Below are 27,232 nucleotides of genomic sequence, written 5' to 3'. Positions count from 1 at the left end.
ATGGAGTCCTGCAACGTGGAACTGATTGTTGACCACGTGGGACACTTGGGGAGGTAGGGAGGCAGAGAAGGACATGGGGCCAGAATGGGGCGGGTCACGCGCTGGGGGCGCAGGGGCATCTGTTCTGTCTGTTGGGATGGGGTTCTACAGCTTCTCCACGCCCTCTTTGCCCCGTGCATGCAGAGGCCTGGCCCACAGCCCCCCATGACCTGACTTGTCCTCTTGGCTTCTGGCCCCAGGAGGCTCTGGAGTCCATTTGGACTTGGTGGGTGCAGGCAGTAGTCGCGCCCCTACGGGGAAATTGGGACTTGGGGTGCTCTCTAGATCATCGACTGGAAAAAGAAGACCACGATTGGGAGGCACAGTCACAGGTGTAGGCAAACTGCCAGCCCCACTGGTGTCCAGGATGACTACCTATTTCTGCTCCAGATGGCTCTCCCTCTGCCCGGGACGGTTCTCTGGGCTGGTTGTCATATAAGATACCCAACACGTGACAGGTACCCTGTGTAGGGAGCTTACAAACAGCTCTTGAGTTGATGCTCACTGCACAGGAGGGGTTGGCGTCTTTGTGTGAATGGCTGGAGAATGGAGGGGGTGGGGTTAAAGACCCGCCCGCAGCAGAGTGGCAGAGACGAAGGGATCACCTCCCATGTACGAACTGCAATGGGCCTGGATGTTTCACTTACCACGTGCTCATCTGAAAAGTGGACATTTAAAAATAACGGCAGGAATATGTATTACGGTCAGAAGTGGCACGCACAGGTAGTTCCAGTGTGGGGGAGATGACAGGACAGGAATGGACTGAAGATCCAGGCCAGCCTGGGCTACATAGGAAGACACTGTTTTATTTTTAATTTTTTTGTTGTTTAACTATTTTACTATTTTTCTGTGTGTGCGTGTGTGTGCTTGCACATGCACAGGCACACGCATGCATGCATGTGAGTACACTCTCATGCCATGGCGCATAAATGGGTATCAGAGGACAGCTGGTGGAAACTGGTTCTCTCCTTTTTTTTTTTTTTTTATGTTTTCATTGTAGAGCTCTTTTATTTCCTTGGTTAGGTTTATTCCAAGGTGTTTTTGTTTGTTTGTTTGTTTGTTTTTGAGGAAGTTGTGAATAAGATTCTTTCTGGTTTCTTTCTTTCTTTTTCTTTTCTTTTCTTTTTTTAATGCCAAATGCTGTTTATTGAAGGGGTAGGAGGTCTTAAATACAGGCTTACAGCACAAGGGGAGAACCCCGGAGGGCAGAAGTTCGCTACAGATGTTTTACAATCTTGCATCTAAGCTGTTAACGCCCATTATGTAGGATACACAGACAAGGAACTTCCCTTAAGCATTCAGGAGGGTGGAACCTGGGGGGAATTAGCATAGGGAGGATATCAAGATCAAGGTCAGCAAGCAAGGCAACAGTTACCCAAAATGGGGGCCAGGGCCCTACAGGTCCCCCTTACTAAAATGAGCTTCTGACAGTTCATGGACATCAGCAGGTCACCACCCGCAGACGCCTGCCAGCCACACGCGCTCTGGAAGACACTGTTTTAAAAAGAAACAACAAAGAGCAAAGGCTGGTTCTGTGCACTCTGGTTAAGAAGTTTCGATAGACGGATGTGTCTCTTTTTTCTTGTTTGTGTTATTGTTTTGTTTTTTAAGGTTGTTAGTCATCATGGTCTGTCGCTCATGTGTATCGGGAGACTGATCAGGACTGCTGTGTTGAGGCAGCCTGTCCTAGCGAGTTCTGGCAGTCTGGACTAGAGGGAGTCTGTTCGATGTCTGCACCGGTCACTCAGACATGCCGGCTGCTGCTCCCCCCCCCCCCCCCCCCCCCCCCCCCCCCCCCCCCCCCCCCCCCCCCCCCCCCGCTCCCATTGTCCTCAGGGTCAGACACTGCTCCCTGGGTGTGAGAAGGTGGCCTATGTGTTTGTAGACATGGCTTGTAGTTGGTCACGGTGATGTATGTGAAAGTCTTACTATCTAGTAGGTTCTCAGGAAGTCCCGGCTTGCTCTAGTTCCCCGTGACAGATGGTGAGCAGGGCTGACTTGGGGATCAGCTGGCGGCAGGGGAAACGGTCCAATGTCTGTAGCAGAAAGTGAGGTCAGTGTGCCTGTTGGATGCCATCCCATGCTTTTGCCGTTGGTTCTCATTGGTCTTTTTGTGTACGTGTGGTATGGATATGTATGTGTCTGTGTGTGCACATGTATGTGCAAGTGGAGGCCAGAGTTCAGCTGTGGAAGTCTTCCTCGGTTGCCCTCCATTTTATTATTTTATATTTTTAACAAAATTTATTTATTTATGTGTATACGTGTATGTGTATGTGTGTGTGTGTGTCTGCGCGCGCACAGAGGCGGGGGGGGGGGGGCCTGTCATATCTGTTGGAGCTGGAGTGAATGGCGTTTGTGAGCTGCCTTATGTGGGTGGTGGGATGGGATTCTGGTCCTTTCATATGGCAGTATGTAGTGGGTAGCCATTCCAGCTTTGATCTGGAAGTTCCAACCCCCATTGAGGCTTCGGTAAGGGTCACGCCGACAAGGCGGGGCTGAGAGAGGACGCTGAAGACCTGAGATCCATTTTAAATTCAGTATTCTCCTTAAGAAAAAAAAAAAGATGTCTCAAAAAAAAAAGGGAAAAGAAAAAATGGAATGGATAGGTATAAGGTATTATGGTAGATTATTGTATACACTAGTAAACAAATTTAGTAAAATAGCAGCCTTAGATAATTTGCACTGTAATGAATTCTTATATGTTGATACAAATATAAACTATTTTCATATTCCTATTTAAGATAATTTGTATATTGATACAAATACAGAACTATATTTGTTATAATGTACACATATTTCTACTCTTATTTGAAATATTCATATATTGATACAAATGTAAATTTATATCTGTCATACTGTATGTATGTTCTACTTCTGTTTAAGATATTCTGTATACTGATATATATTTAAGATTATTGTCATATTGCATATTGCACTATACATTCCTACCTCTGTTATAAATATCTTGTGTATTGTCACAATTTTGAAATCATCATCCTTTACCATACATTTGCTTATAGACTGTTTACCTTGTTTACATGAAGCCTTAGTCCTTAGGTTATTTCAGTAGATAAGACTTATAGATTCATAGTCACCTATGCCTGTCATCTCTATAGTTATGTTAGTTAGGTTATCCAGATTTACAGATACATAGATCAGATAGACAGGTAATCTTCAAACACTTCATAGACCTAGAGAATATGGCATTTGAATAACTTAGAATTCTGTTGATGTGAGACACAATTGCTCCTGGCAGCACCAATTTGATCCCGAGAGAATGTTGGGCTTCTAAGACATTTCCATTTGGAAGTTTGTCTTTTTGGCACAAAATGGCCTATTGCGCAAAGAACTGCCCTTGCCTCAACTGCTGACAATATGAGTGCTGTCCTTCTGGACAAGTGGGACAAAATGAAAAGTGACTTCTGAATTCTGCCAAGACAGGGTAAGATGGTCTTTCAGAATTCCTGCTTCTGAAAATGGTCTGTCAGATACTCTAGGCCTGTAGCCAATTTGAACGCACCAACAATGCTGAGAAACATTAGGTGATTGTCCAGGCTGCCAGCTGTCTCTGTCTACTCTTGCAAGATTCCTGAAAGTTGCTTGCATCCATCTTCCATTTCTCAGGTATCATTATATTCCTTCTCAGGTCTTTGATGTGATTGAAGACTAGCAGTTATAGTTACAACTTAGTATATATATATATATATATTATCTTAGATAGACCATATTAAGTATTAGATTCAGGTTCTTTTGGAATGATCTTTTTTTTTTTTTTTTTTTTTTTTTTTTTTTTTTTTTTTTTTTTTGGTTTTTTCGAGACAGGGTTTCTCTGTTTAGCTTTGCGCCTTTCCTGGAACTCACTTGGTAGCCCAGGCTGGCCTCGAACTCACAGAGATCCGCCTGCCTCTGCCTCCCAAGTGCTGGGATTAAAGGCGTGCGCCACCACCGCCCGGCTGGAATGATCTTTGTAACATACCATTTACCTATGCTCTATACTTCTCTGGATTTTAGTATGTGTTTCTTGCTTGATATTGTTTGCATTGGTTGTAGTTCCATCTTATCTAGGTCATTATCCCTCATTACTCCTGGACAATATTTGATAACCATTCCTTTGTATATAGTCTTGTATTAGTTTAGGACCTTCTTATTTAGACAAAAGGGGGAGATGTAGTGGGTAGCCATTCCAGCTTTGATCTGGAAGTTCCAACCCCCATCAAGGCTTCAGTAACTGTCACACTTACAAGGTGGGGCTGAGAGAGGATGCTGAAGACCCGGGATCCGGATGAGCTGGCTCTCTTGGTTCCTGGACCCTGGACGCTGGAATAAGACCGAGCAGAGTTCTCCAGAGAACACTGCCAGACTGTGCCACACCTTTCTCAGACCCTGTTGCCTATCCCTTCACTTGTAAGTTACCCCACAAAATAAACCTCCCTTTTCACTACGTGGAGTGGCCGTAATAATTTCACCAACAGCAGTAAGTGCCCTTTCCTGCTGAGTCATCTCTCCAGCTCCTCCATCTTACTTCTTAAGACAGGGCCTCTCACAGCATCGGGAGCTCACTTAGAGACTGCCATGGCCAGCAAAGTCTCAGGGTTCCTCCCAGTCACCACACCAACACTGGTTTTATACATACTTGCTGCTCACCCGGCTTTCTATGTGAGTGCTGGGATCTGAACTCAGGTCCTCCTGCTTGTGTGGCAGGGCACTTCACCAACCACACCATCTCCTTCACCACTACATTCGTGTTTAATGGTCACACAAAAACACAGCATTGCTAGGGTAACATCTCCTTATTATTTACAGCTAGAGGAAGAGGCTGCGTGTGGCTGTTTAGTTTCCTATGGAAAACTAGTGAACGCACTATGTGGCAAGCCCTGACTGCCCCTCTTGTCTCAGTGGGTGTTGCTAGGGAAAGGAAGCGTGTCTATGCAAATCACCTTTGAGATGATCATGGAGTATGAGGTCTCGGGTGGAGCCACTCCATAGGATGAGACTGGTTGGGTACAATCCCAAAGGCTTCAGATAAACAGCATATCTAGTTTGCTCTTCTATTGCTATGATAAAAATATTGACCAAAACCAGCCCGGGGAGGAACAGCTTTATTAGGCTTAAATGTCTTGCTTGGTCATAGTCCACTGAGGGAAGCCAAGAACTCAAGGCTGGAACCTGGAGGCAGGAGCTGATGCAGAGGTCATGGAGGGGTGATGCTCACTGGCTTGCTCCTCATGGCTTGTTCAGCCTGTTTTCTTATATACCCCAGGACCACCTGCCCAAGGATGGCACTGCCCACAGTGAGCTGGGCCCCCCAAAGCAAGAAAACCCACCACCGATATGCCTACAGGCGAATCGGATGGAAGCATTTTCTCCATTGAGATTTCCTCTTTCCAAATGACCCTTGTGTCAAGTTGAAAAACAAATACTAATGGGTACACCGCGGCTCTCTTTAAATTTCACACCTAGATTCTGCATCTCCCAGGTGTCAGCGTGTGCTGCCTGTAACTTTAACCAGTCGCTTGCTGAGAACCAGCCAAGATCTCAATGTTCTGCAGTTAGAGGCAGAATGAAGAAACTTAAGTTTGGGGCTGTGGATGTTGACTTCTGGTCACAGCGAGAGCAGGTTTTATTACCTTCAAGGGTAAATGGTGACATCCAGTGCTCTAATTGCATGTTGAAAAGTAGAGATACGCTCACGTATGGTTTAGAAAAATTAGTACATAAGTTTTCTTAAGTTAAATTGGCTTTCCAATCTTCTCCATGACTTATTTGCCAAGTAAAGGTTGTTTGGTCAATAAACTTGAACTAGCTTGCAAACTTGTATGTTGGAATGACTTACTGAGATAAGGATGAAATTAAAATTTAGTGCATGTACTTGAATATATATATATATATATATATACACATACACACACTTAAGAGAGAAGCACCTATAATTATTTTTGCATTTACCCATCTATATGTGTATAAGTGTATTAAGGTTAAGCAGATGGAGTCCCTCCATACTTACTTGTGTCCTTCTCCCATCCATAGGCCAGATATAACAACCAGTCCTCTCTTCTCTTTACAGGTTCCAGACAGTCCTGCATCTCATTCGTGTCTGCCAGAACATCTCCTGTGGCATCCAGTACACGTCGATTATCCCGAGCATGCCTCTAAGCCCCCAGGCAAAGTTCGGAAGGCTATTTTCCACAACTTATCTTTTGGAGGTGGAGGACATACTGGCCCTGAGGTCCCCAGACCAGAAAGATCACGTTACAGAGTGGAGCTGCAGGATGGGGAGATCTGGGAGCTCACAGATGTAGCAGGACTGGAGGGAGAACACGTCGCATTTGGGTTATGAGTGCAGTGACTATAATCTCGACATTGCTATGTATGCGACCAAATTAAATGCAGAAGTTCTGTGGGGAGCAGCCTGAACCTGGTCTGCAACCAGAAATGGTATGCAAACATGATCCAGCTCTTGTTTATATTCGGCATGTTGCTGGGAGCAATTATTTTTGGCTACCTTTCTGACAGGTAAAAATGAAATATTTAGCACTGTTGCATGGTGGAGGGTTCAGTTTTCTGTCTGGGTTTCCTGGCAGGACAGAGCATCACGTTCAAAGCTCCTGTTATTTTCATACTTCCTATCTAAAGTGTACCCTCTTACTGATCCGGCACTAAGGCATGCAGAGTAACACAGTGGTAATTGAGCAGCTTGCCTGGGCTTTGATGCTGTGTGTACTGCCTATCAGCTGCACTTGCTGGGAAAATTGACTTGCTCACCTGTTTCTGAATCCTACTTTATAAACTGAGCTCCCCCCCCAAAAAAACATTCACCCTGAAGCCTTCTTGAAAAGATAAATGCAGAAGAAACTACTCCAGACATATAGCCACTTGATGGATAATGGTTATTTCTTTGTTTATTTTTCCTTTAAACAGACTTGATTTTAAAGAGAGGTAGCCTGACCTTAGGCCATAGTATCTATAAATATGAAAATCTGATTCGCTGGTTTGTGGAAGTCTCTTCGCGCTGCCGTAGCAAGAATGCCACATATTGGTAATTTATTAAAAATAGGGATTTATTTCTCACTCCTGGGGACTGGGATGTCCTGGATAAAGGCGTCAGAAGGACTTATGGTTGGTGAAGAGCTGCTCTCTGCTTCCAAGATGGTGTCTTGTTGCTGCAGTCTCCAGAGATTAATACGATGTCCTCACACAGAAGCGGGGATGGGATGGGAGGGCTGGAGAATTACCCTGTCAACCTTGAGTCCTTTTATAAGGGTCTAATTCCATTCAGGAGGAAGGAGTCCTTGTGAAATGATCATCTTGGGCATTTGGGGGATTGTATTTCAACACTAATTTTGGAGGGCATGCCATCATACAAATCACAGAACAGTCATGTTTTTAAGCATTCACACTAAAACAAATGTAGAACTCTAAAATAAGGCAAACTTCATCTTGGACGTACAGACTCCTCTTTTAAGTGCCTCTGCCAAAACAGAGATGGATGTGTTCGGTCTTCACAGCTGTGAGTTTTACAAGTGTTTTGGGCATTGGGGACTTAAAGACAACAGCTTAAGTCAGAAAGCCTTGCCTCTAGGGGATAGCAACCCAAGACAGCTGGGGAATATGTCTGAAGAGAATAGCAGGACTTTGTCGTGGCTGGGGCCATTCCTGTTACTGTGAAAGCTCGTAGGTGCTGAGATCGCTGTTTTTATCTGGCAGATGGGCGCACAAATTATCATCTAGGCATTTTTGGTTGAAATGTGCTCAGCGCTCGAGGCTGAAACTAAACATATTTCACGCAGATGCAATCTGTGCACTGAGTAAATGTGCTGAGATACCTTTGCTCCATAGAACGGATGCTGAAAAACCCACATCAGGAACTCAAAAGCAAACTGAGTTCTTTCCTCTGTGTCTGGCAGATTCAAAGCAGGTTTTCTTTTCTTTTCTTTCTTTCTTTCTTTCTTTCTTTCTTTCTTTCTTTCTTTCTTTCTTTCTTTCTTTCTTTCCTTCCTTCCTTCCTTCCTTTTTTCCTCTCTCCCTCTCTCTCTCTCTCTCTTTCTTTCTTTTTCTTTTTTTTTAGACAAGGTTTCTCTGCATAGCTTTGGAGCCTGTCCTGGAACTCACTTGGTAGCCTAGGCTGGCCTCGAACTCACAGAGATCTGCCTGCCTCTGCCTCCCGAGTGCTGGGATTAAAGGTGTGCACCACCACTGCCCGGCTCAAGGCAGGTTTGAATAGCAAAAGAGAAGGGTGGATAAAGGAAACGACCAGATGCAGAAGTAGGGCCAGCATTGGGTACTTTCTATAGAGGTGGGTGGTGTAGTGATGTGAGTGAGAAAGACCAGTTGGAAGCCACGATGTAAACCATGGAGGGTGGAGGGAAAGCAGGGAAAGTGGACAGGGAAGGACCAAGGCTTATCTGGGAGGCATTCTGAAACGATGTAGTGATGACTATGCAGGGAGCGGGGGAGGCTGGTGTGTGTGTGTGCGCGTGCGCGTGCACACACGCCATGTGCACGCATGTGCATGCACATGTGCTAAGATTTAGAAGCCTGGGTAGCGGGTGATGTTGCCAGAAGGTACTAGGAGAGAGAATGGCATGCCTGGTCCTTCAGCAGCTTGCACTATCTCTGGATGCTGGAAAAGATGGGCATGGGATATTCAAAGTTAATACCACCTGTAATCATGATGAAAGACTGTAGCCCTATAGGGCGGAAGAGTGCAGGGGAGTGACCTGGGCCGGAAGACACGAAGACAGGTAACAAGCCAGCGGTGCAGTCCGTCTGTTACATGACGAAGTAAACGCAAGCTGGCTGTCGGCGCCATGGGTTCAAGAGAAGGTTATCGTTTAGGATGAAGAGATCAAACTGCAAGGAAGGAGCTAGAAAAGATGGAAAAGAAGATCCAGGTAGATTAGGTGGTAGATGAGGTGGGAGGGTGCTGGCTGTGCAGGCAAGTGGGCAGGACAGGAAGCTGAGGATCATCCTCTGATGGTCTACGGTCATCAGAGGTGGCTGCTCTCCTGCAGAGAGTGAAGACATCGGTGGCGTGGCAGAAGGGCCTCATCGGCAACAGTTAAAAGAGTTTCTGGTGCTGTTCAGGTCTCCGATGGCACCCGTAGGCACCCCTCTCATGAATTCAGCCAGCAGTCCCTACTGATGTGTGTGGAAGCTGAGGAGCCTAAGGAAAGCTCTGCAGGATGATTTGTGTCAACTTCACACAAGCTAGTGTCATCTAAAAGGAGGGGACCTCACCTGAGAAAACGGCTCCATAAGATCCGGCTGCAGGGCGTTTTCTTAGTGATTGATGGAGGAGGGCCCAGCCCATTGAGGGTGGTGCTATCCCTGGGCTGGTGGTCCTGGGTGCTATAAGAAAGGAGGCTGAGCAAGCCACAGGGAGCAAGTCAGTAAGCAGCACCCCTCCATGGCCTCTGCATCAGCTCCTGCCTCCAGGTTCCTGTCCTGCTTGAGTTCCTGTCCTGTAATGATGAACTGTGATGCAAAAAGTATAAGCCGAATAAACCTTTTCCTCCCCAGCTTGCTTTTTGGTCATGGTGTTTCATCACAACTATAGAAACCCTAACTAAGAGAAGTTGGTACCAAGATTGTAGGGTGTTGCTGTGACAGACTGGATCGTGTTTTGGGAGGACTGTGGAAGGACTTCGGAACTTTAGGTTAGAAAAGCCATTGAGTGCTTAATGCTTGGTGAGCTGTTCTGTGGGAGCCTGGAAGACAAGGGTGGTGAGGATGGAGGCCTGCTTTGTGGAGTTCCTGAGGGAAGTTTAAAGACTCGACGGGCCCTTTTGTTATTTTGAATTAAGATTCTGTGGTGCTGGTGAGCTGGGGCTGAAGAATCAGCCATGATTAACAAGATCCCAGAACCACTAAAGCAAAACTTTACTTTGCTGGGATACTTAATGCTGGTCAGCTGGAGCTGAGAATTTAGTGGTGATTAAGAAGAGACCAGCTTCCTTGCCTGACAGTGGTGGCGCATGCCTTTAATCCCAGCACTTGGGAGGCAGAGGCAGGTGGATCTCTGTGAGTTCGAGGCCAGCCTACTTTACAGAGCAAATTCCAGGACAGCCAGGTATACATAGAGAAACACTGTTTTGAAATACAAAAAAAAAAAAAAGAAAAAAGAAAGAAGAGAGAGAGAGAGAGAGAGAGAGAGAGAGATGAAATCTTCTGGGAAGCATTTCCTGAGAGTCAGTGCATTGCAGAGGTGGCCAAGGTTGTACCTTGTGCTGGCAACCGGACTTGGTCATGTGTAAGAGTCACCCAGATGGTACTGGTTTTGAAGGTGTGAAGGGGTCATGGAGAGCCCCTGAGGCTTGGCACTGTGAGGGGCCAGGAGAGGCCATTGGTGAAGCTGCAGCCTCAGTGGTAGTTGAAGGCCCTGGACTGAAGGGGTCATGCAGAGAAGCTGAGGCTTGGCACCACGGGAGAACCTATGAGAGGCTCTTGGTGAAAGTGCAGCCCGGTTGCAGCAGAAGACCCAGCGTTTTGGAAATGTCAGTACCATGGGATGACCACCAAGAACAGCAGCAGCAGTGGAGTGGAGCCGGCTGGAGCCTAGAACAGGAGCTGTGTGTGCTGCAGAGGGCGGGGCTGGAGAAAAGACTCAAGCTCCTTGGAGGAGTCCAGAAGATCATGAGTGGATCTCGGATAATTGATATTTGAGTTATTTATATTGTTGGAATTTGGTTTTGCTTTGATTTGATTGTGACTGTGCTCTGGATCTTCCCTCCTGATGCACTGACTTTTGATTTTACAAGATCCCAGGGTTGAGAGACTTTGAATTTTAAAAGACTTTGGATTTTTAAAGAGACTGAATTGTTGAAGACTGTGAGACTTTCAAAATTTGGAATATTTTATATTGTGATGGTCATACTAATGTGAGATCTTGGGGATAAACAAGAAAGGAAAGGTTAATGGTGATGTGTTTGTGTGTCAAGTTGACAAGGGGGTCAATTGTCCTGGCTAGTTTTATGTCAGCTTGACACAAGCTAGAGTTATTTGAAGGGAAGGAACCTCAACTGAGAAAATGCCTTCACAATATCGATCCGGCTGTAGGATTTTCTTAATTAGTAAGGCCCCACCCGCCCATTGTGGGTGGTGCCATCCTTGGGCTAGTGGTCCTATAATCTATAAGAAAGCAGGCTGAGCACACCATGGGGAATAAGCCAGTAGGCAGCACCCCTCTATGGCTTCTGCATCAGCTCCTGATTCTGGGTTCCTACTCTGTTTGAGTTCCTGTTCTGACCGGACTATGATATGGAAGTGTAAGTAGAATAAACTGTTTCCTCCCCAATTTGCTTTTAGTTATGATGTTTCATCACAGCAATAGGATCCTTAACTAACACAAAGGCCGTGGCCATGACAGTTTCCTGTGTAATTGTATTTCATTTGCTGTCCCAAGTAAACCTACTGAGCAGAATACATGCATCCATATTTAATATCTATCTCCTTAAAACTATTTGCCAAGGATCACACACAGGCAAGAGTGTATTTTCAAATCATATATCTGCCAAGAATTTTGTTTCCAAGATATACATAATTTTCTTCTTGTGGGGTGGGTTTGAGAAAACTGTACATAGCCCTGGCTGTCCTAGAACTATTTAGGTAGACTGGGCTGGCCTCAAACTCACAGAGATCCACATGCCTTTGCCTTCTGAGTGCTGGGATTAAAGGTATGTACCACCACACTTACAAAAATATACATAACTCTTAAAATTCAACATTAAAAAATAATTTAAAACCACACAAGAGACTCAGGATCAGTATTTCACTAAGAATAAGTACAGACGGCCAATAGACACTTGAAAAAGTTCTCAACATCATGAATCATTAGCACAATGTAGCAGGGCCACGGTGGCATACTGGTTCCTTCTTCTCACTGGGATGGCTGCAAGTAACCTACAGGCACTGGTGAGAATGTGGAGGAACGGTGACTCCCAGTGCTGGTGAGGCGGTAAAACCAGGGCAGCCGTCTTGGAAAACAGTTTGGCGGTTCTACAAAAAGTCAAATGGAGTGAATGAACCCAGGAGAGTCGAAAGCAAGTTCCCGAAAAACATTGTTCAGGAATGCTCAGAGCAACATTAAAAGAACCAAGTGTGTGCTCACCGAGGAATTGAAAACCCGAGGGAATATTATTCAGCTATAATAAAGAAATGAAGAACTGAGTCACGCTGTGAATCATGAGAACACGATGCCAGTTTAAATAAGACAGACAGAAGGCCACATGCTGTTTATTCCACTTAGATGAAGTTTCCCAAAAGGCCAAGGAGACAAAATGTATTGGTGGTTTCCAGAGGTTAGGAGGACAGGGAATGGGGCGTGGGGGCGCCTCAGTTCACCTCTTCTGGGGAGGTGATGTGTAGGTCTCAGAATAAGACAGACTATGGTTGCACAACTTTGTGAATCTACTAAAAACTGCCATCTTTACCCAGAAAGGCTTTATTTTAAGGATTTGAATCCTATCAAAATGTCAGGAATGTTACTTGATTTTTTTCCCCCAAGAAATCCCCCCCTCAGTTATGATACTACTCAGGAGTAGAAGGTAGCAAGATGCCAGTGTTATTTTGAAAGATTTATTTATTTTAATTTTATGTGTATGAGTGTTTTGCCTGCATGAATATATGTACCACCTGCATGCCTGGTGCCCACAGAGGCCAGAAGAGGGTGTCAGATCCCCTGGAACTGGAGTTACAGACAGCTGTGAGCTGCCATGCAGGTTCTGGGCAGTGAATCCTGGTCTCTGCAAGAACAGCCAGTCCTCTTAACTTAACCACAGAGCCCCAGGGATCTTTCAGGCCCCAGGGGTCATATATATATATATGATTTATTTACTTTTATGTCATTTATACTGGTATTTGCCTGTATGTATGTCTGTGTGAGGGTGTCAGATCTTGGAGTTAGAGACAGTTGTGAGCTGCCACGTGGGTGCTAGGAATTGAACCCGGGTCCTCTGGAAGAGCAGTTAGTGCTCTTAACCACTGAGCCATCTCTCCAGCCCCAGGGATCAGTTTTTAAAGGTGGTTAGCTGTGGCAGCCTCAACTGGTGGAATCAGCCAGCAGGGAAAATAAACAAACAGGGTGGAAGGCTGGGAAAGGGCAAATTTTCACTCAATTCTAAGGGCAAGGCCCAGAGTGCTTCGCTGTGCATATCAGCAGCTTAACTAGAGGCCTCCCCACTGAAAGGCTGGTCTCCTGAAGACGGGGGTTAATCATGATTTGTTCAAAATAAATGGGTAATAGAAATCAAATACATAATGTTGGCAACATTGGTCCTTCATGAACAGGACAGGCTGATTAAACTGTGACAACCACACTAGCATTTCCCACTGTGGTTTTAATTTATTTTTCAGGTTTAGAAGATGAGTGGCCCTGTTGGTGCATGAGCAGTGGTGTGGTTTTTGTGTTTGTTTGTTTGTTTGTTTTTTCCGAGTAGCATCAATCCATATATTTGATTATTTCAGCTTCATGGCAGCCCGATTTTTTCTTGCTATGATGAGTTGTGCTTATTGAATATTCAGTTTAGCTCCTTTATGTTTGTTTTATTTACCTGTTTAGGATCTACTGAAAGAGATCACAGGCTGACTGATCTTTGGCCACTGCAGAAAACTTTCTGTGAATATTAATACCTTCTGTTTAGCATGGCACTCATTAAAATGAAAAAAAAAAATTGCTGCTTACTAGGAATAAATCTTTGGTTTGGCTCTGCTTGGCACATGGCCTGTCATTAAGAAAGCATTATTTAATTTCTAAGTGACTGTATTGGTCTAGTTGGAACCTCTATGCACACACCAGACAGGTAAAGGGTACTGTTAAAGTCATTCGTGAATGACTTTGCAGAATGTGGAGGAGACAGGAAGCCTGTGCGGGTTATGGGGAGCAGGGGAGTCATGGATAGGTGTGAATTTGCTAGCTCTGCTCTCTTTGAGCTCAGGTTAGCCCCTCTGGGCCACAGTTTACATTCTGTAAACTTTGGACGATGACACCCATCTCATGGATTGCCGGTGGACTCAGTGGCGTGGAGTGTAAGCACCCACAGTGACGGAAGCTGGCACAGAGCCGGTGGCTGCTCGGCACCGTAACTGGAAGTGGGTCAGCAAGCAAGGGTGCTTTCCCATGCTGGCCGAGACTTCTAGACAGGCTTCCTGCAGCAGCAGCAGCAGCACTGATTTCTTTAAAAGATTTTATTTTAAAATTATGTGTATGTGAACACAAGTGCACATCCTCTCCCCACTCCAGGGTTTCTCTGTGTAACAGCCCTAGCTGTCTTGGAAACTCACTTTGTAGACCAGGCTGGCCTCAAACTCACAGAGATCCACCTGCCTCTGCCTCCCAAGTGCTGGGATTAAAGGCGTGTGCCACCACTGCCCAGTTGAGTGCAGATTATCTGTTATGACAAATAAATAAAATCTTGCACATAAAAGTGCACAACTTATAAACATCTTGGGTCACTGAGATAGCTCAGCTAGTGCTGTGGATCCAGCCAACTTCCCATGGCTGGTGAGGTCATAGCCCCAAGAGGACAATCTACTACCCCAGCTTTCCTAAGCCACTCTGATCCCCAACCACATTCTGATATTTACCTTCATACGCATACCATATAGGGGTATGGCTCTCACCCCTCATCAAAGAAACTTCTTTTGGCAGCAGACACAGACCATCACAGAAGTCCACACCGGGTCACCATGCAGGAAACAACTGAGTATGGAGTGCCCAGCCCTAACTGATCCATCTGTACAGGACCTCTGCACAAAAGGTCAGGGAAGGTCACCGAAGAGCGGAGAAAGACTGTTAGAGGCAGAGGACCAGGACGCTGGTTTTGATATAGTCCATACACAACAGGGAGCTGTACCCACGAAGTCTTGGCATCGTGGTCACTTAAACAAGTCCTGTACGATGACACCACCAGCTGGCATTCCAACCTGGAGGGAATATCACCAGGTCCCACCCCTGAATAGCTGAGGGAAACGAATGGTCACTAAGGAGGGGGAATCAGAGTTCTTTAAGGATGAGACCCACTGAGAGGTTATCAAATCCAAAGTCATTCCTAAGCACATATGGATACCAGCAACATCAAGTTGTGTGTGTGTGTGTGTGTGTGTGTGTGTGTGTGTGTGTGTAAAACACTAGTAATTAAAGAAGAGGTCTTAAATTTGAGAGGGGGCATATGGGAAGGGTTGGAGGGGGAGAGAAATAAATATATAGTACTTATGTATGAAATTCTCAAAAATAAGACATCAGCTGGGAATGGTTGCAGAGATTAATTTTTCTCACAGTTATTCATGTTGGACTTTATTTTTTTTCTGCTAGAGTCTTACTATACAGCCCTAGCTGGCCTTGAACTCACAGAGATCTGCCTCTACCTCCTCAGTGCTGGGACAAAAGGCACGTGACACCGTGACCATCTAGAACTGATCATTTGGTTTAATCTTTGTTCATCACAAGAGCATGGAGATACTGTTTTTGTGATCTGAGTTTTGCTAAATTAAAGTTAAGCATATTTTAGCCAGGGGTTGTAGTGCAGGCTATACCCTCAGCACTGGGCAAGAAGATCCCAAGTTGGAGGCTAACCTGGGCTATGTACTGATAAATAAAACAATAGCAAAACAACATTATTTTCAAAATAAAAAAAATTACCAAACTTCTATTGGGCAGGTTATGTCTAACGATGTTTGTCATTTACAAGACCAAAACTCTTTGGCCATTAAATGATAATTCACTCTTCCCCCTCTTCATAGCCCCTGATGAGCAGGACGTTTTGTCTTTATGATGTTGACTACTGGATGCTACCTCAAGTGGTACAGGATAATTTCTATTCTTTTGTAACTCTCTTATTTCACTTGGTACGATATCCTCATAGTTAAATCCTCTTTAACTTACACCAGAATTTACCTTGTAGTTAGGACCGCACGGCAGTTACCTGAATATCCCACACTTTCTCTTACTTGTTCATCCGAGGATGGACATCTGGGTTGTTTCTGTTACCTGCTGTGAATTTGTTGCTGTTGACATTGGTGCATGGACACCTCTCTGAGGTCTTGCTTCCCTTTCATTTCTTGGAGGGGGTTATATACGAAGGAGTGAATTTACTGGATTGTGTAATATTTTTATTTTTTGAGGAATTGCCATACTGCTCCCCACAGAGGCCATTTTACATCTTACATTCCTATCAGCAGTGCACAAAGGACTCCAATTTTCTATATCCCCAGCATTTCCTTTCTGTTTTTTTTTTTTTAAAGTAGGTGTCTTTGAAAAATATTTATTTTTATTTTAGGTGTCTGGGTGTTTTGTAGGTCTGTGTATCACGTGTGTGCAATGCCCTCGGAGGCCAGAAGAGAGCATTAGATCCCCTCAAACTGGAGTTACAGATAATTGTGAGCTGCCATGTGGATACTGGGAGTCGAACCCCAGTTCTCTGTAAGAGAAGTCATCGCTCTTAACCACTGAGCCATCTCTCCAGCCCTGGGCCATGTCTTAGAGAATATGAGGGTGTGTCACCAACCTGCATCTGTTTAACAGTGATGTCAAATACCTTCTTACGTGCTTTCGGTCACTTCGGTAACTTTTGTGAAATGCTCACTCAGATCATTTGGATCATTTGTCCATTTTTGAACTGAATTGGTCTTCTGAGCGTTTTGTTTTGCTGTAAGGAGTTCTCTGTATAATCCTTTACCAGACACGTGACTTCAGTGTATTTTCTCTAATTCTGTAGGTGGTCTTTTCACTCTGTTGGTCATAGTTTTTGAAGTATAGACGTTTTTAACTTTGATCAAATCTAATTTGTTTACTGTTGTGGCCTGTCAAAATAAAGTTTTAACCAAGTCTACTTTTTTTCCCATTGGTCCCCATAAAACCTTGAACCTATTTTACACTTAGGATATAACAACGACATACAGATACGAAGGTATGTGCTTTCAGAAGAAACTAAGAAATAAATCCGCCTTATAATGGAACTCTTAAACAGAGTGGCATCTAATACTTTTATTGTAGTCTTCTCATGTTTGCTCCTGAAGTAGGGAGGGTGGAGAAAGATAAAAGATTACAGAAGAAAGATTATTTCTTACTAAAGTGAGTTTGCAGAGGGTCTCAGCCCTCCCAGTCATTGTAACTGTATTGTTTCCTTACTTGTCTGTCAGCCTGCAAGCGGCTGTTTTGTGGTGGTCTTTGTCTACATGATGGAGTTCATCGGCAAGAAGTCTCGCACGTGGGCATCCATGCATCTGGATACCTTCTTTGGTATTGGAGTAATGTTGGTGGCTTTGGCAAGCTATTTAGTCAAAACCCGGTGGCTTTATCAGATCATCCTGTGCACAGTGACTGCCCCTTTCATCCCGTGCTACTGGATGCTCCCGGAGACTCCTGCTTGGTTACTCTCAGAAGGGAGATACAGAGAAGCACAAGGAACCGTCGATACCATGGCTGAGTGGGATGAATCGGGCTCCTGTCACCTGGAAGAGCTTTTATCACTGGACATGAATAGGTCCTGTGGTAAAAACTGCAAGGGCATCAGGAAGCTCGGCCTAGCAGATCTGTTTTGTGACCCGGATGTTGCAAAAAGGACTCCCATCATTTGGCTGGTTTTCTTCACAGCAAGTTTTGGATACTACCTGACTATTTGGGGAAGAGAGCATGAGTACCTATACCTCTTCCTAGTGGGTAAGTGGGAAATACATGTTCCTTAGGGCTGTCGAGGTCAAGTTTCTGGTGTGTTGTGATTATCTTTTAAAGCTAGGAGCAACATTGGTGACCATATTAGTGTGATATCTTTTAGTGTCGTTATACCATAGGATGAGTGTCATATTTGTCTGAAAAAAGGAAAAGTTACAAGGGCTTGGGTCCCCTCTTTTTTATTTTAATTCCCCATTTTCCTTGTTTCCTTCCTTCCTTCATCCCTAGCCTGTAGTTCTTCCCAGAGATAACTTCTAGAATGTTTGGCCTGTGCATACTCAGCTCTCTTTCTATGCATCCTACCTCCGTATGCAACATAAATGTTCCATGGCTTGGCATGAATGAAATCCTTTTACAACACACTGTTCTAAGTAAGTTGCTTTTCTTTTGATATAACAAGTCTTGAGCCCTTCCAAATGCCCTTAATTTGTAAAAAATAAAAAAGAACTTCATTGCTTGCAACTATTATTGTTGTCATGTTTATTTATTTTTTAGTAAAAGCTAGAACAACTTTAGATACGGCAGATTGTAACTCCAAGGATAACCAAACGTTAGCTAAATAGGTAGGGTGGGGAGACCCAGAGAGATGTTAGAAATTTGTATTTCTCTATCTGCTCTGCACTGGTTGTTTTGGTGTGGACTGCTACGTTATATTATCTTTAGAAAAATATGGCTTTTACCATTTTATATGTAGATATCATATTTTCTCATCAAAGTACCCTGATGACATATTTATTTTTGTTTATCACTCAGCAAGAATTATGAGAGAAATCATTTTAAGAAGTACATTTTTGGGAGCCAATGTTACAAGTCTATAAGAAAAGCCCACCCCTCTCCGTATGTCAGTTTGAGAAATGATGTAGTTTTCAAGAATGGCAGCAAACAGCTGCAGAAGCTGGGTGCAGTGTACATGGAGGGGGTTGGGAAGCTTCCTGGAACAGCTGGATCCAGTAGTTTCATGTTTTGGGTCCAAGAGTCAAGCTTTGATTCCCTAAGGTAAGGAACTGTGCATGAATGGATCTATAAATGTATGGGTTCAGGCTTTTCTTCATTCTTCTAGCCAAGTGAAGAGATCCAAGACAAAGACCCTGTTCCACAGCGGGGGACTATTAGATTTTAAAATGTTTTCCCTTCGGTTTCGAATCTGGTAAATGGGGAGTCAGGCTATTGCTCAGTTGGCACAGTACTTGCCTGGCATCTTTGAAGCCCTGGGTTCAATGCCCAGCACTACATCAGTAAGGGCCTGGTGGCTTGAGCTGTCCCATCACTCAGGAGGCAGAGGCAGGGGATCAAAACTTCAAGGTCACCCTAACCTTGACCAAACAGTGAGTTTGAGGCTAGCCTGGGTATGCATGAGACCCTATCTTTAAAAAATTTATATATATATATATATATATATATATATATATATATATATATATATTGTTATTAATGTAATTAGTTCCTATTTAGTTAGCAGCTTACTACTTTAATTTTGTCAAAAAATTAAATCACATCAATTTTTTAAGTTTAGAAGTTTATTGTGCCACAAAACAATAGTTTTGAAGTGAGAGGCAGCACTGTTGAAAACGTAGAGGAGGAAGCGTCTTGACCTTCTTTACAACTGGCTGTAACGCCAACATTCTTTAGGAGGAGCGGAGCTGTTGAGGTGGATTTGTCCGTGGTGGACGGGTTTGATTTCCCCACCCCATGCTAAGAACTACGTTACACTGGTCTTGTGTTACTTTCATGACTAGAGGCGGATGGTAGAAATCAGGGTGCTTAAACGCAGTTGGCTTGTTGGTGACGACAGGGGTCTTACACAGTCTGTGCCCTCCATTTTCACTTGTTTGAAATTACACATCCAAACCATTGTCTCCCAGTTCTGCCCAGCACAAGATTCCCACTCTCTGCACTTTCTCCGTTCATTCCGGAGCCCAGACCTCTGGGCAGCACAGGGTCCTAGAGAGCTCTGCTCCTAGGGCAGCATAAAGGGCTTCCGAGGATTCTTCCAGTCACAGGAAACACTTGTCTCGCACCAGTGAGTTAAAGCCTGGGAAGCAGGGAGTGGGCTGCCGGCTCCTTCTGGGTGGTGGGCTGACGAGTGGGGTGACCGTGTGTCTGAGCAGTGGTCTCACACAGCCCTCTTCAGCTCAGTGACAGGTGCTGTGGAAATTCCTGCCTACTTCTTCATGTTGAAGAGGGTGGGAAGAAGAAACACCGTGGACTTCTGCCTTTTGTCAGCCTTGCTCACCCGTGCGGTGTATGTGGCCATGCCCCTGGTGAGTCATTTCATTTATTTATGGAATGGCTGTGGCAGTTTCATGGACTTTTAGTGTTTTTTAGTATGAAGACCGATTCAGACATGTAGACATAGTATATAGATAATATTTAAAGGTGTCATCTTAAAAACACATTTGTTTCTTTTATGTAAATACTGTGTGTGTGTGTGTGGGATCTATCATCTATCTATCTATCTATCTATCTATCTATCTATCTATCTATCTCTTCCATAACCCCACTTGCCAAAAATGGTGCAATTTTAGAAACCCAACTATTTCCTGGGAGGGAAGCTGATTACATCTGCCAGTGGTTCTGGAATTTCCTCTCTTTGAAACAGGGTTTCATGTAGCTCAGGCTGGCCTCAAACTCATTATATAGCCAAGGATGACCCTGAACTTCTTCTAAGCGTTGGGATTGCAGGCTTATACCACCATGGCCGGCTCTATCCAGTGCTTGAGACGGAACCTCAGGACTTCATGCATGCCAAACAAGGACTCTACCAACTGAGCCGTACTACCGTACTACCCGCAGGGCACTGTATGGAGCTTAACACTCATTCACTTATCCATTCAGCAGGGTTGATCCAGCAAGGATTATGCAGCATGGAATGAGGACAAGCGAATCAAGTTTCTGTAAACAAAAAACAAACGGGATGAGGGAAGGGGGCTGGTGGCATATTTGTGTGAATTGGAGGGAGGGAGGAACGTGTCTAGGGTGATACACCTCTCAGAGGTGACACGTGATCAGTGTTAAACAAACCAAGGAGAGCATTGTAAGCGTCCGTGTTTACTTACCGGGCCAATGCCATTGGTACAACCTCAAGGAATGAAATCAGGTCAGGTTGGAGGGGCCACGGCATAGCTGAGGCTGTGACAGTTTTATTGAGAGCAATCAGACTTTTCATGCCTTTATCAGAAACGGAAGATAATGGCAATTGCCAGGATCCATACAGCTGTAGTGGCCAGGATACAGTAAAGCTTACAAGCCATACAGGGTCCACAAGATCAATGTCTAAGACCAACTGTGCTGTCACGTTCCCATGCGTCCTTGACTACTAAGGGAACACACAGAGAAACACACACAGCCTGAACGCTTCACTGCCTGAGGAGTGCGTCAGTCTCTCAGGAACCGGAAGGCGCATTATGCCCCAGGAGCCATGGACTCAGAACCTGAGAAACCAATGACCTTAGGCAGCGAGGCCAGGCCGACTGCATGGTTCCCTGCAGAGCATCACTCACTGGGTAAGGGGGCTGACACACAGTTCCATTCAGGGATGAGGTCTATTAGAATGGATGCCTCTCGAGGTGGGAGATGGGACATTAGACAGGAATAGTGCAGTGTGGGGAGGAGAAGCTTCGTGGAGAGGGAGAGAGAGAGAGACAGGGAGGACGACAGTGGCCATGAGAGGGATGGCCAGGGACTGGGGAACCAGAGGAGCTTCCTCAGAGCACTTCCGGGCCATGCCTCCACCCTCTGAGAAACCTCTGGACCAGTCTCCCGAACGAAGGAGAAATCTGATTTTCAGAGGCTTTCAGAGGTAGCAGGAAGTTTCCCATCACGCGATTTAGTTCAGCAATAATGTACATGACGGAGAGCATGGGGGAGCCAAGGATGGTGAACGGAGAGAGCTGGCAGTCACAGCACAGGCTAACTTTTAACGCTGTCCCGGAGAGAGGGGCAGGAGGGCGTGGCTTAGTCCGAGTTGTGGGAGCTAGCCTGAACGTGCAGGCCAGTGTTCTAAGATCAGAAACCTGAGTGGAGGAGCCATTGGGACATTTGAATGAGCCGATGAGTCAAACACTCAGACCATTTCTGCCTTTCCCACGGCCGGCCAGTGATTCTGAATGTAATATACATTAATCTTTTGAGAAAGTTGGACCTAAGCAATTATATTTTTTAACTTAAAAAATTAAATGCGTGTGTGTGTGTGTGTGTGTGTGTGTGTGTGTCTGTGTGTGTCTGTGTACACGCGTGTACATGCACACGCACCTATGTGTAGGCATATGCATGGTGTCTGTGGGAACTAGAGGCACTGGATCTCCCTGAAGCCAAAATTATAGGCAGCTGTGAGCCACCTGATGGTGCTGGGTCTTGAACTTGAGTCCTCTACAAGAGCAGTACCCATTTTTAACCACGGAGCCATCTCTGTAGCCCAAACCATGGTTTTGAAGATGCAGTTTCCTAATGAGAAGTGCTCCTTTGCGTGATGGAGGCGACTTCTTCGTCACTGTATTTTGGTGAAGCGCAAGCACATACAATAATCATGGCTCTAGAAGACCCCTAACCCCAGTGCTACCGGAGCCTGAATTTTAATGCTAATTTGGAAACTGTGGCGACTATAGCTGTATTTTAGAATAGTTTGTGTCAATTCCTTCAACAAACATCTCTATTAAATGACAGTGTAGCAGGGGTTAGAGCAAAGCATTTTAACTTTTGCATGTTGCTTGCAAGTTAGTTTAAGCTATAGGTGACCCCCTTTATTGGTAACACTGCCTAGTTATCAGGGCTGGTGAACCAAATGTTTTACATTTCTGAATTCCCAAGTGGTTGGCACACAAGTTAAGATGAATAAAACCACTCGGGGCAGGGAAGTCTCCTGACAGTTTGAGAGAACTTGATCTATGCCGTTTAAAAGGTAGCCGGGTTGGCTTGGTGGCAGCCGCTTTTGAATCTAGCAGAATCTTTAAAAAGTTTACATTTCTTAAGTAGTAGGGAAGGAAAGGAGAGTGGCTGATGGAGAATTTTAGAAATAAAGCAGTAGCTCACAATTTCAAATGTATTTCCTTTAATAAAATCTCTCCCTCAGAGATAATGTCAATGTAGTGCAAGTGATTATTTTTTTTATTCATGCTAATTGGGGCTGGACCTGTAGCTCAGTGGTATTGTGCTTGCTTGGCATGTGGAGGCCCAGGGTTCACTCTCTAGCACAGGAAAGAAAAACAAAACAGGACACCAATTCATTTAACGAATGTTGTGTGGGAGTCTGTTGGAGTCCAGCTCTGACCTGTCGAAGGGTTCTTGTGGGGAGGGGAGAGGAATGAGGAAGTGTTAGATAGAAATATAGACAGAGACGACAAGAAAGACAGAGACACAGGATAGCTTCGGGAGGGCCCTTGATCAATATCCAGTTGCCTCAAGATTTATTCCAAAGGGTTTTTCATGCAATGCAAAGGGGAAAGGCAAATGACCTCCCCCTTTCAAGATCAAAGTACAATGTACAGCCAAATGCAGACCCTTCAAAACACCTGGTAACAATGCCTGTGGCCAAATCATCCCATTATGCAGCCCTGCTGGGTAAAGCAAGCTTGGATTATCTGACCTTGAGTAAGGTCTGACTAGAGATTCTCTGTGGCCTCCCACAATATTGAGGACAATAACTGTGACACTATCAGTCTTAGGAGCCACCCAAACCTGTGACTTAACATAATATGAATTACATGCTCAGAGGAAGTTTGTGTGGTATCTAGCCAGAGTTAGGGAGTTCCTATTTGGCTCCAAGGAGTCATTCAGTGCTGTCATTGTTATTATTATTATTGTTATTAATTTTATTATTATATATCATATATATATATGTGTGTGTGTGTGTGTGTGTGTGTGTGTGTGTGTGTGTGTGTGTAAGGGTGTTTTGCCTGCATATATGTCTGTGTACCATGTGCATGTCTGGTGTACTGGGAGGCTAGAAGAGTGTCTCATTCCCAAGAACTGGAGTTGCCATGTGGGTGCTAGGAACAAAGCCCAGGTCCTCTGCAATAGGACTAAGTATGACCTGTCCACATCACCCATCTATCATGAGGCAGGATGTGCAGGGGAGAGATGTCCACCCCCTCCATCAATGTCTGAGACAGGTGGGAGAGCGGGCCATGAGGTCACAAGAGCGGGGCTGCCCCTGCTCCCCCGCTCTTCTCCCCCCATCTCCCCCGCTCTTCTCCCCCCATCTCCCTCTTATGCCAAAGCGATACTGGAGCTATCTTGTTTTAAATAAAAATTTCAAGGACTGCAATAGTGAAAAAAAAAAGGGGGGGTATATTAAGTGACTTACCTCAGAGTCATCTCTTCAGCCTCAGGGCTACCACTCTTAACGCATGAACCCCAAGGTTAGAGAGCTTGACATCCACCTGCCAGATGAAGGAGGGTGCAGATCGTGGAAGGTCCCCTTGAGCCACCCTGGAAGTGGAACACATTGGAGATGGCTGAAAATGGGGTGGAGACCCCAACTGAGAGGTGCTGAGGGATGAGTCACAACAGACAGACAGACAAATGGTTGTGTTCAGAGATAACTCATAAACAGTGTGTATTTTGCTTTGAAGGCTCCTTTCATTCTGCTGGTCTGGGAGGGGTGGGTCTGGGACTGGTACAAGGAACACATACCACTTGGGTGAATCCCAGCCCAAAGCCTTCTTCCTGACAGGCTTCCAATTCCTCCGGAGCTGGGGGAGGGCACAGTAAAAACTTTCCCCCTGAGTCTCACAAAGATGGAAACTCTATCATGCAGTCCATGAGTAGAGTTTATAAAATAAATTCAAATAGGAAAATTAAAACTCTTGGTTGTTTTAAAACATCCTGGTGGAATAAGAAAGTTTTAAGTAATTTTAGCGACATCTTATTTCCTTATGTATGTGTCCCCAGAGTCACAAGACTTTGAAGACGTGGCAGTTGTGGCTGTCAAAACTGCCATAGGGTCAGTGTTTGCCTTCATCTATGTTTACACAGCAGAGCTGTGCCCAACAATTGTAAGGTAGGGATTCACATTTTTTTTTTTGTTGGATTCCTGTTATTTTTCACTCCGTCATTTCATCATATTTAGTCCTTTAAATACAAATGCATTCTTTCTGTGGATGTTCCCCCACAACTCTGAGATATGAGAAAATTACATGATGGTGTTAAATTTGACTTCAAGGCATTGTTTATAACTCATTAGCAAGGAAATTAAGGGGTTAATTTGAAGTAACATTTTTTTTTGTTTTGTTTTGTTTTTGTTGTTTATTTGAGACAGGGTCTCTCTGTTCATCCTTGACTGTCCAGGAACTCTTGTCTGGCCTGGAACTCACAGAGATCTGTCTGCCTCTGCCTCCTGAGTGCTGGCATTAAAGGCATGTGCCACCACATCTGGCTTGAAGTAACACTATTAACCTAACACCAAATCTCAAATAAAATAGTTATCTCCTGGCTCTGTACGTAACACAAGGCTGCTTTCCTCTGATGTGTTTCTCTGTGTTCTGACGGTGGTCTGATGCATTTTCTAGGATGGGTAAACAATAGATACTTTCTCATAGTTCAGTAGGCACAAAGTCTCAGATCCAAGTGTTGGGATACTGGAGGCCACTCTTGGCTTATCATCTGTACCTTATCACCATGTCCTCACAAGGTCTAAGCTGTGGGTGACTTGCCACCATCTTATGGGGTACCAGTCCTATTGAATTAGGACCCCTTATTTTAACATAACTTCTTTTTTTAATGACCTTGTCTCCAAAGTCTAAGACAGTATATGGGGGGGGGGGTAAAGGCTTCAGCACTTGCATTTTGAGGGGACACAGTTTAGACCCTGACAACATGTCCCTGGCTCCCTGAGATGACCTCATCAGGAACATCCCCAAGCTGTAAGAACCTCTGAGGTATCTGATAGAAACCCTCAGTCCTGAGTCTCCATGCTACACCTGCAGACACTCCAGGAGAGCAGGATTTTAACCAAGTTCATGGGTGATTCTGAGTTGTCTCTTACTTTCTTGGAGACTGTCTCAGAGATCTGGGAGTCCAGGCCCTTCCAGACCTTGAAAGATTCTTCCTACCATTTCCCATGAAAATGACACAGGTCCTTTGGAAGTTCTGGTTGGGTGCTGGAGTCTCCTTTTGTCTTAGCTTCTTTTGTTCTGGGCTGTCATGTCTTTGGGTTTCAAGGGCTTTGATGAAACACCACCACCAAAAAGCACCTGGAGGAAGAAAGTGCATTTGGCTTACACTTCCATATCACTGTTCATTACTGAGGAAGTCTGGACAAGAATTCAAACAGGACAGGAGCCTCGAGGCAGGAGCTTTTGCAGAACCAATGGCGGGGTGCTGCTTACTGTCTTGCTGCCTCTGCTCAGCCTGCTTTCTTCCCGAACCCAGGACCAGCAGCCCAGGAATGGCACCACCCACAGTGGGCTGAGCCCTCCCCCATCAATCACTAATTAAGAAAAATGCCTTACAGCTGGGTCTTATGGAGTCCTTTTCTCAACGGAGGTTCCCTCCTTTCAGATGACTGTGTGACAAGTTGACATAAGACCAGCCAGCACCCCGTAGAAGAACGTGCAGGTTTCAGGGGTGCATCCTGCGACTCCCACTCTTACTGCAGCCTGTGGTGTCTGGATTGGATAGCTGAGGCCAGAGATGTCACACATCAGCCGCCAGACACATAGGTGGGACCCTGAGAGGTCAGGAAAGGGTCTTTTCTCCAATGATCTTCCAACCTTTTTTTGCATAATCGTCTTATTTTAAAGTTTAAAATAGGGATTAGAGTTACAGTAATACCATGAAAGGCCTGTGCCCTACTTTCCCCTCTAAAGATACAGCAGCCCTGCTGACAGTTCTCCCCCAGATCCTCCAAGTAACCTTTGCCTCTCGCCCTCTTGATTGAGTAGTTCTTCCTCCCTCCCTCCCCTTCCTCCCCACTCCTTCCTCCCTCCCTCCCTCCTCCCTCCCTCCTTTGTTTCTGTACAGACATTAAACCCAGAGGCTCACACCTGCTAGACAAGTACTCTCCCACTGAGCTATATCTATAATCTCTTTTCCCCCTTCATTTCTAATTTTGAGACAAGGTCTTGCTAAATTGTCCAGGCTGGCCTTGATCTTATGTTCCTCTTCCCTTAACCCTCTGAGTACTAGGATTACAGACATGTACCATGATACCTGGAAGAAGCTTTTATTTTCTAAGGAATTTTTTTTTTCAGTGAGTCTATTTCTTAGCCTATAGAAAAGCCAATCTTACTGGTAACGGAAGGAGAATCTGGCATTTAGCTTTTTCAAAGGACATTGGCTAACTGCTCGCCCAGTGGTACCCTGCCCGTGAGTCTGTTACTGCCATGCGTTACAAGTGTGGAAAGAAATTGATTTTAGAGATAAGTCCATACAACACCATCCTAGAAAATTTATTAGTCTAGACACAGCTCAGTCTTCCTCTAGGAACTGGCTGTGTCTACTTGCCTTCTTGGGCAGAGACAGTCAGGGCATGACTGACTGGGTAAATGCACTGTTCTGGCTGTAGGTCAATGGCTCTGTGGGTGGTTAGGT

At 44.9% G+C, this 27,232-nt stretch overlaps 1 protein-coding gene across 1 annotated transcript; it reads left to right on the top strand.

Moving 5' to 3' along the window:
* On the top strand, positions 1-24,705 carry Slc22a16 (solute carrier family 22 member 16). Its single transcript, XM_028890234.1, is given in 11 exon segments — positions 1-53; positions 6,104-6,168; positions 6,171-6,234; positions 6,236-6,290; positions 6,293-6,336; positions 6,338-6,396; positions 6,399-6,552; positions 13,390-13,540; positions 17,173-17,692; positions 19,847-19,965; positions 24,595-24,705. Coding segments are annotated over 11 exon segments (1,395 nt in total).
* The last annotated feature ends 2,527 nt before the right edge of the window (positions 24,706-27,232 follow it).

This window comes from Peromyscus leucopus, chromosome 8a (genome assembly GCF_004664715.2).
Source record: "Peromyscus leucopus breed LL Stock chromosome 8a, UCI_PerLeu_2.1, whole genome shotgun sequence".
NCBI lineage: Eukaryota > Metazoa > Chordata > Mammalia > Rodentia > Cricetidae > Peromyscus > Peromyscus leucopus.
This window is presented reverse-complemented; position numbering and strand designations above follow the sequence as displayed.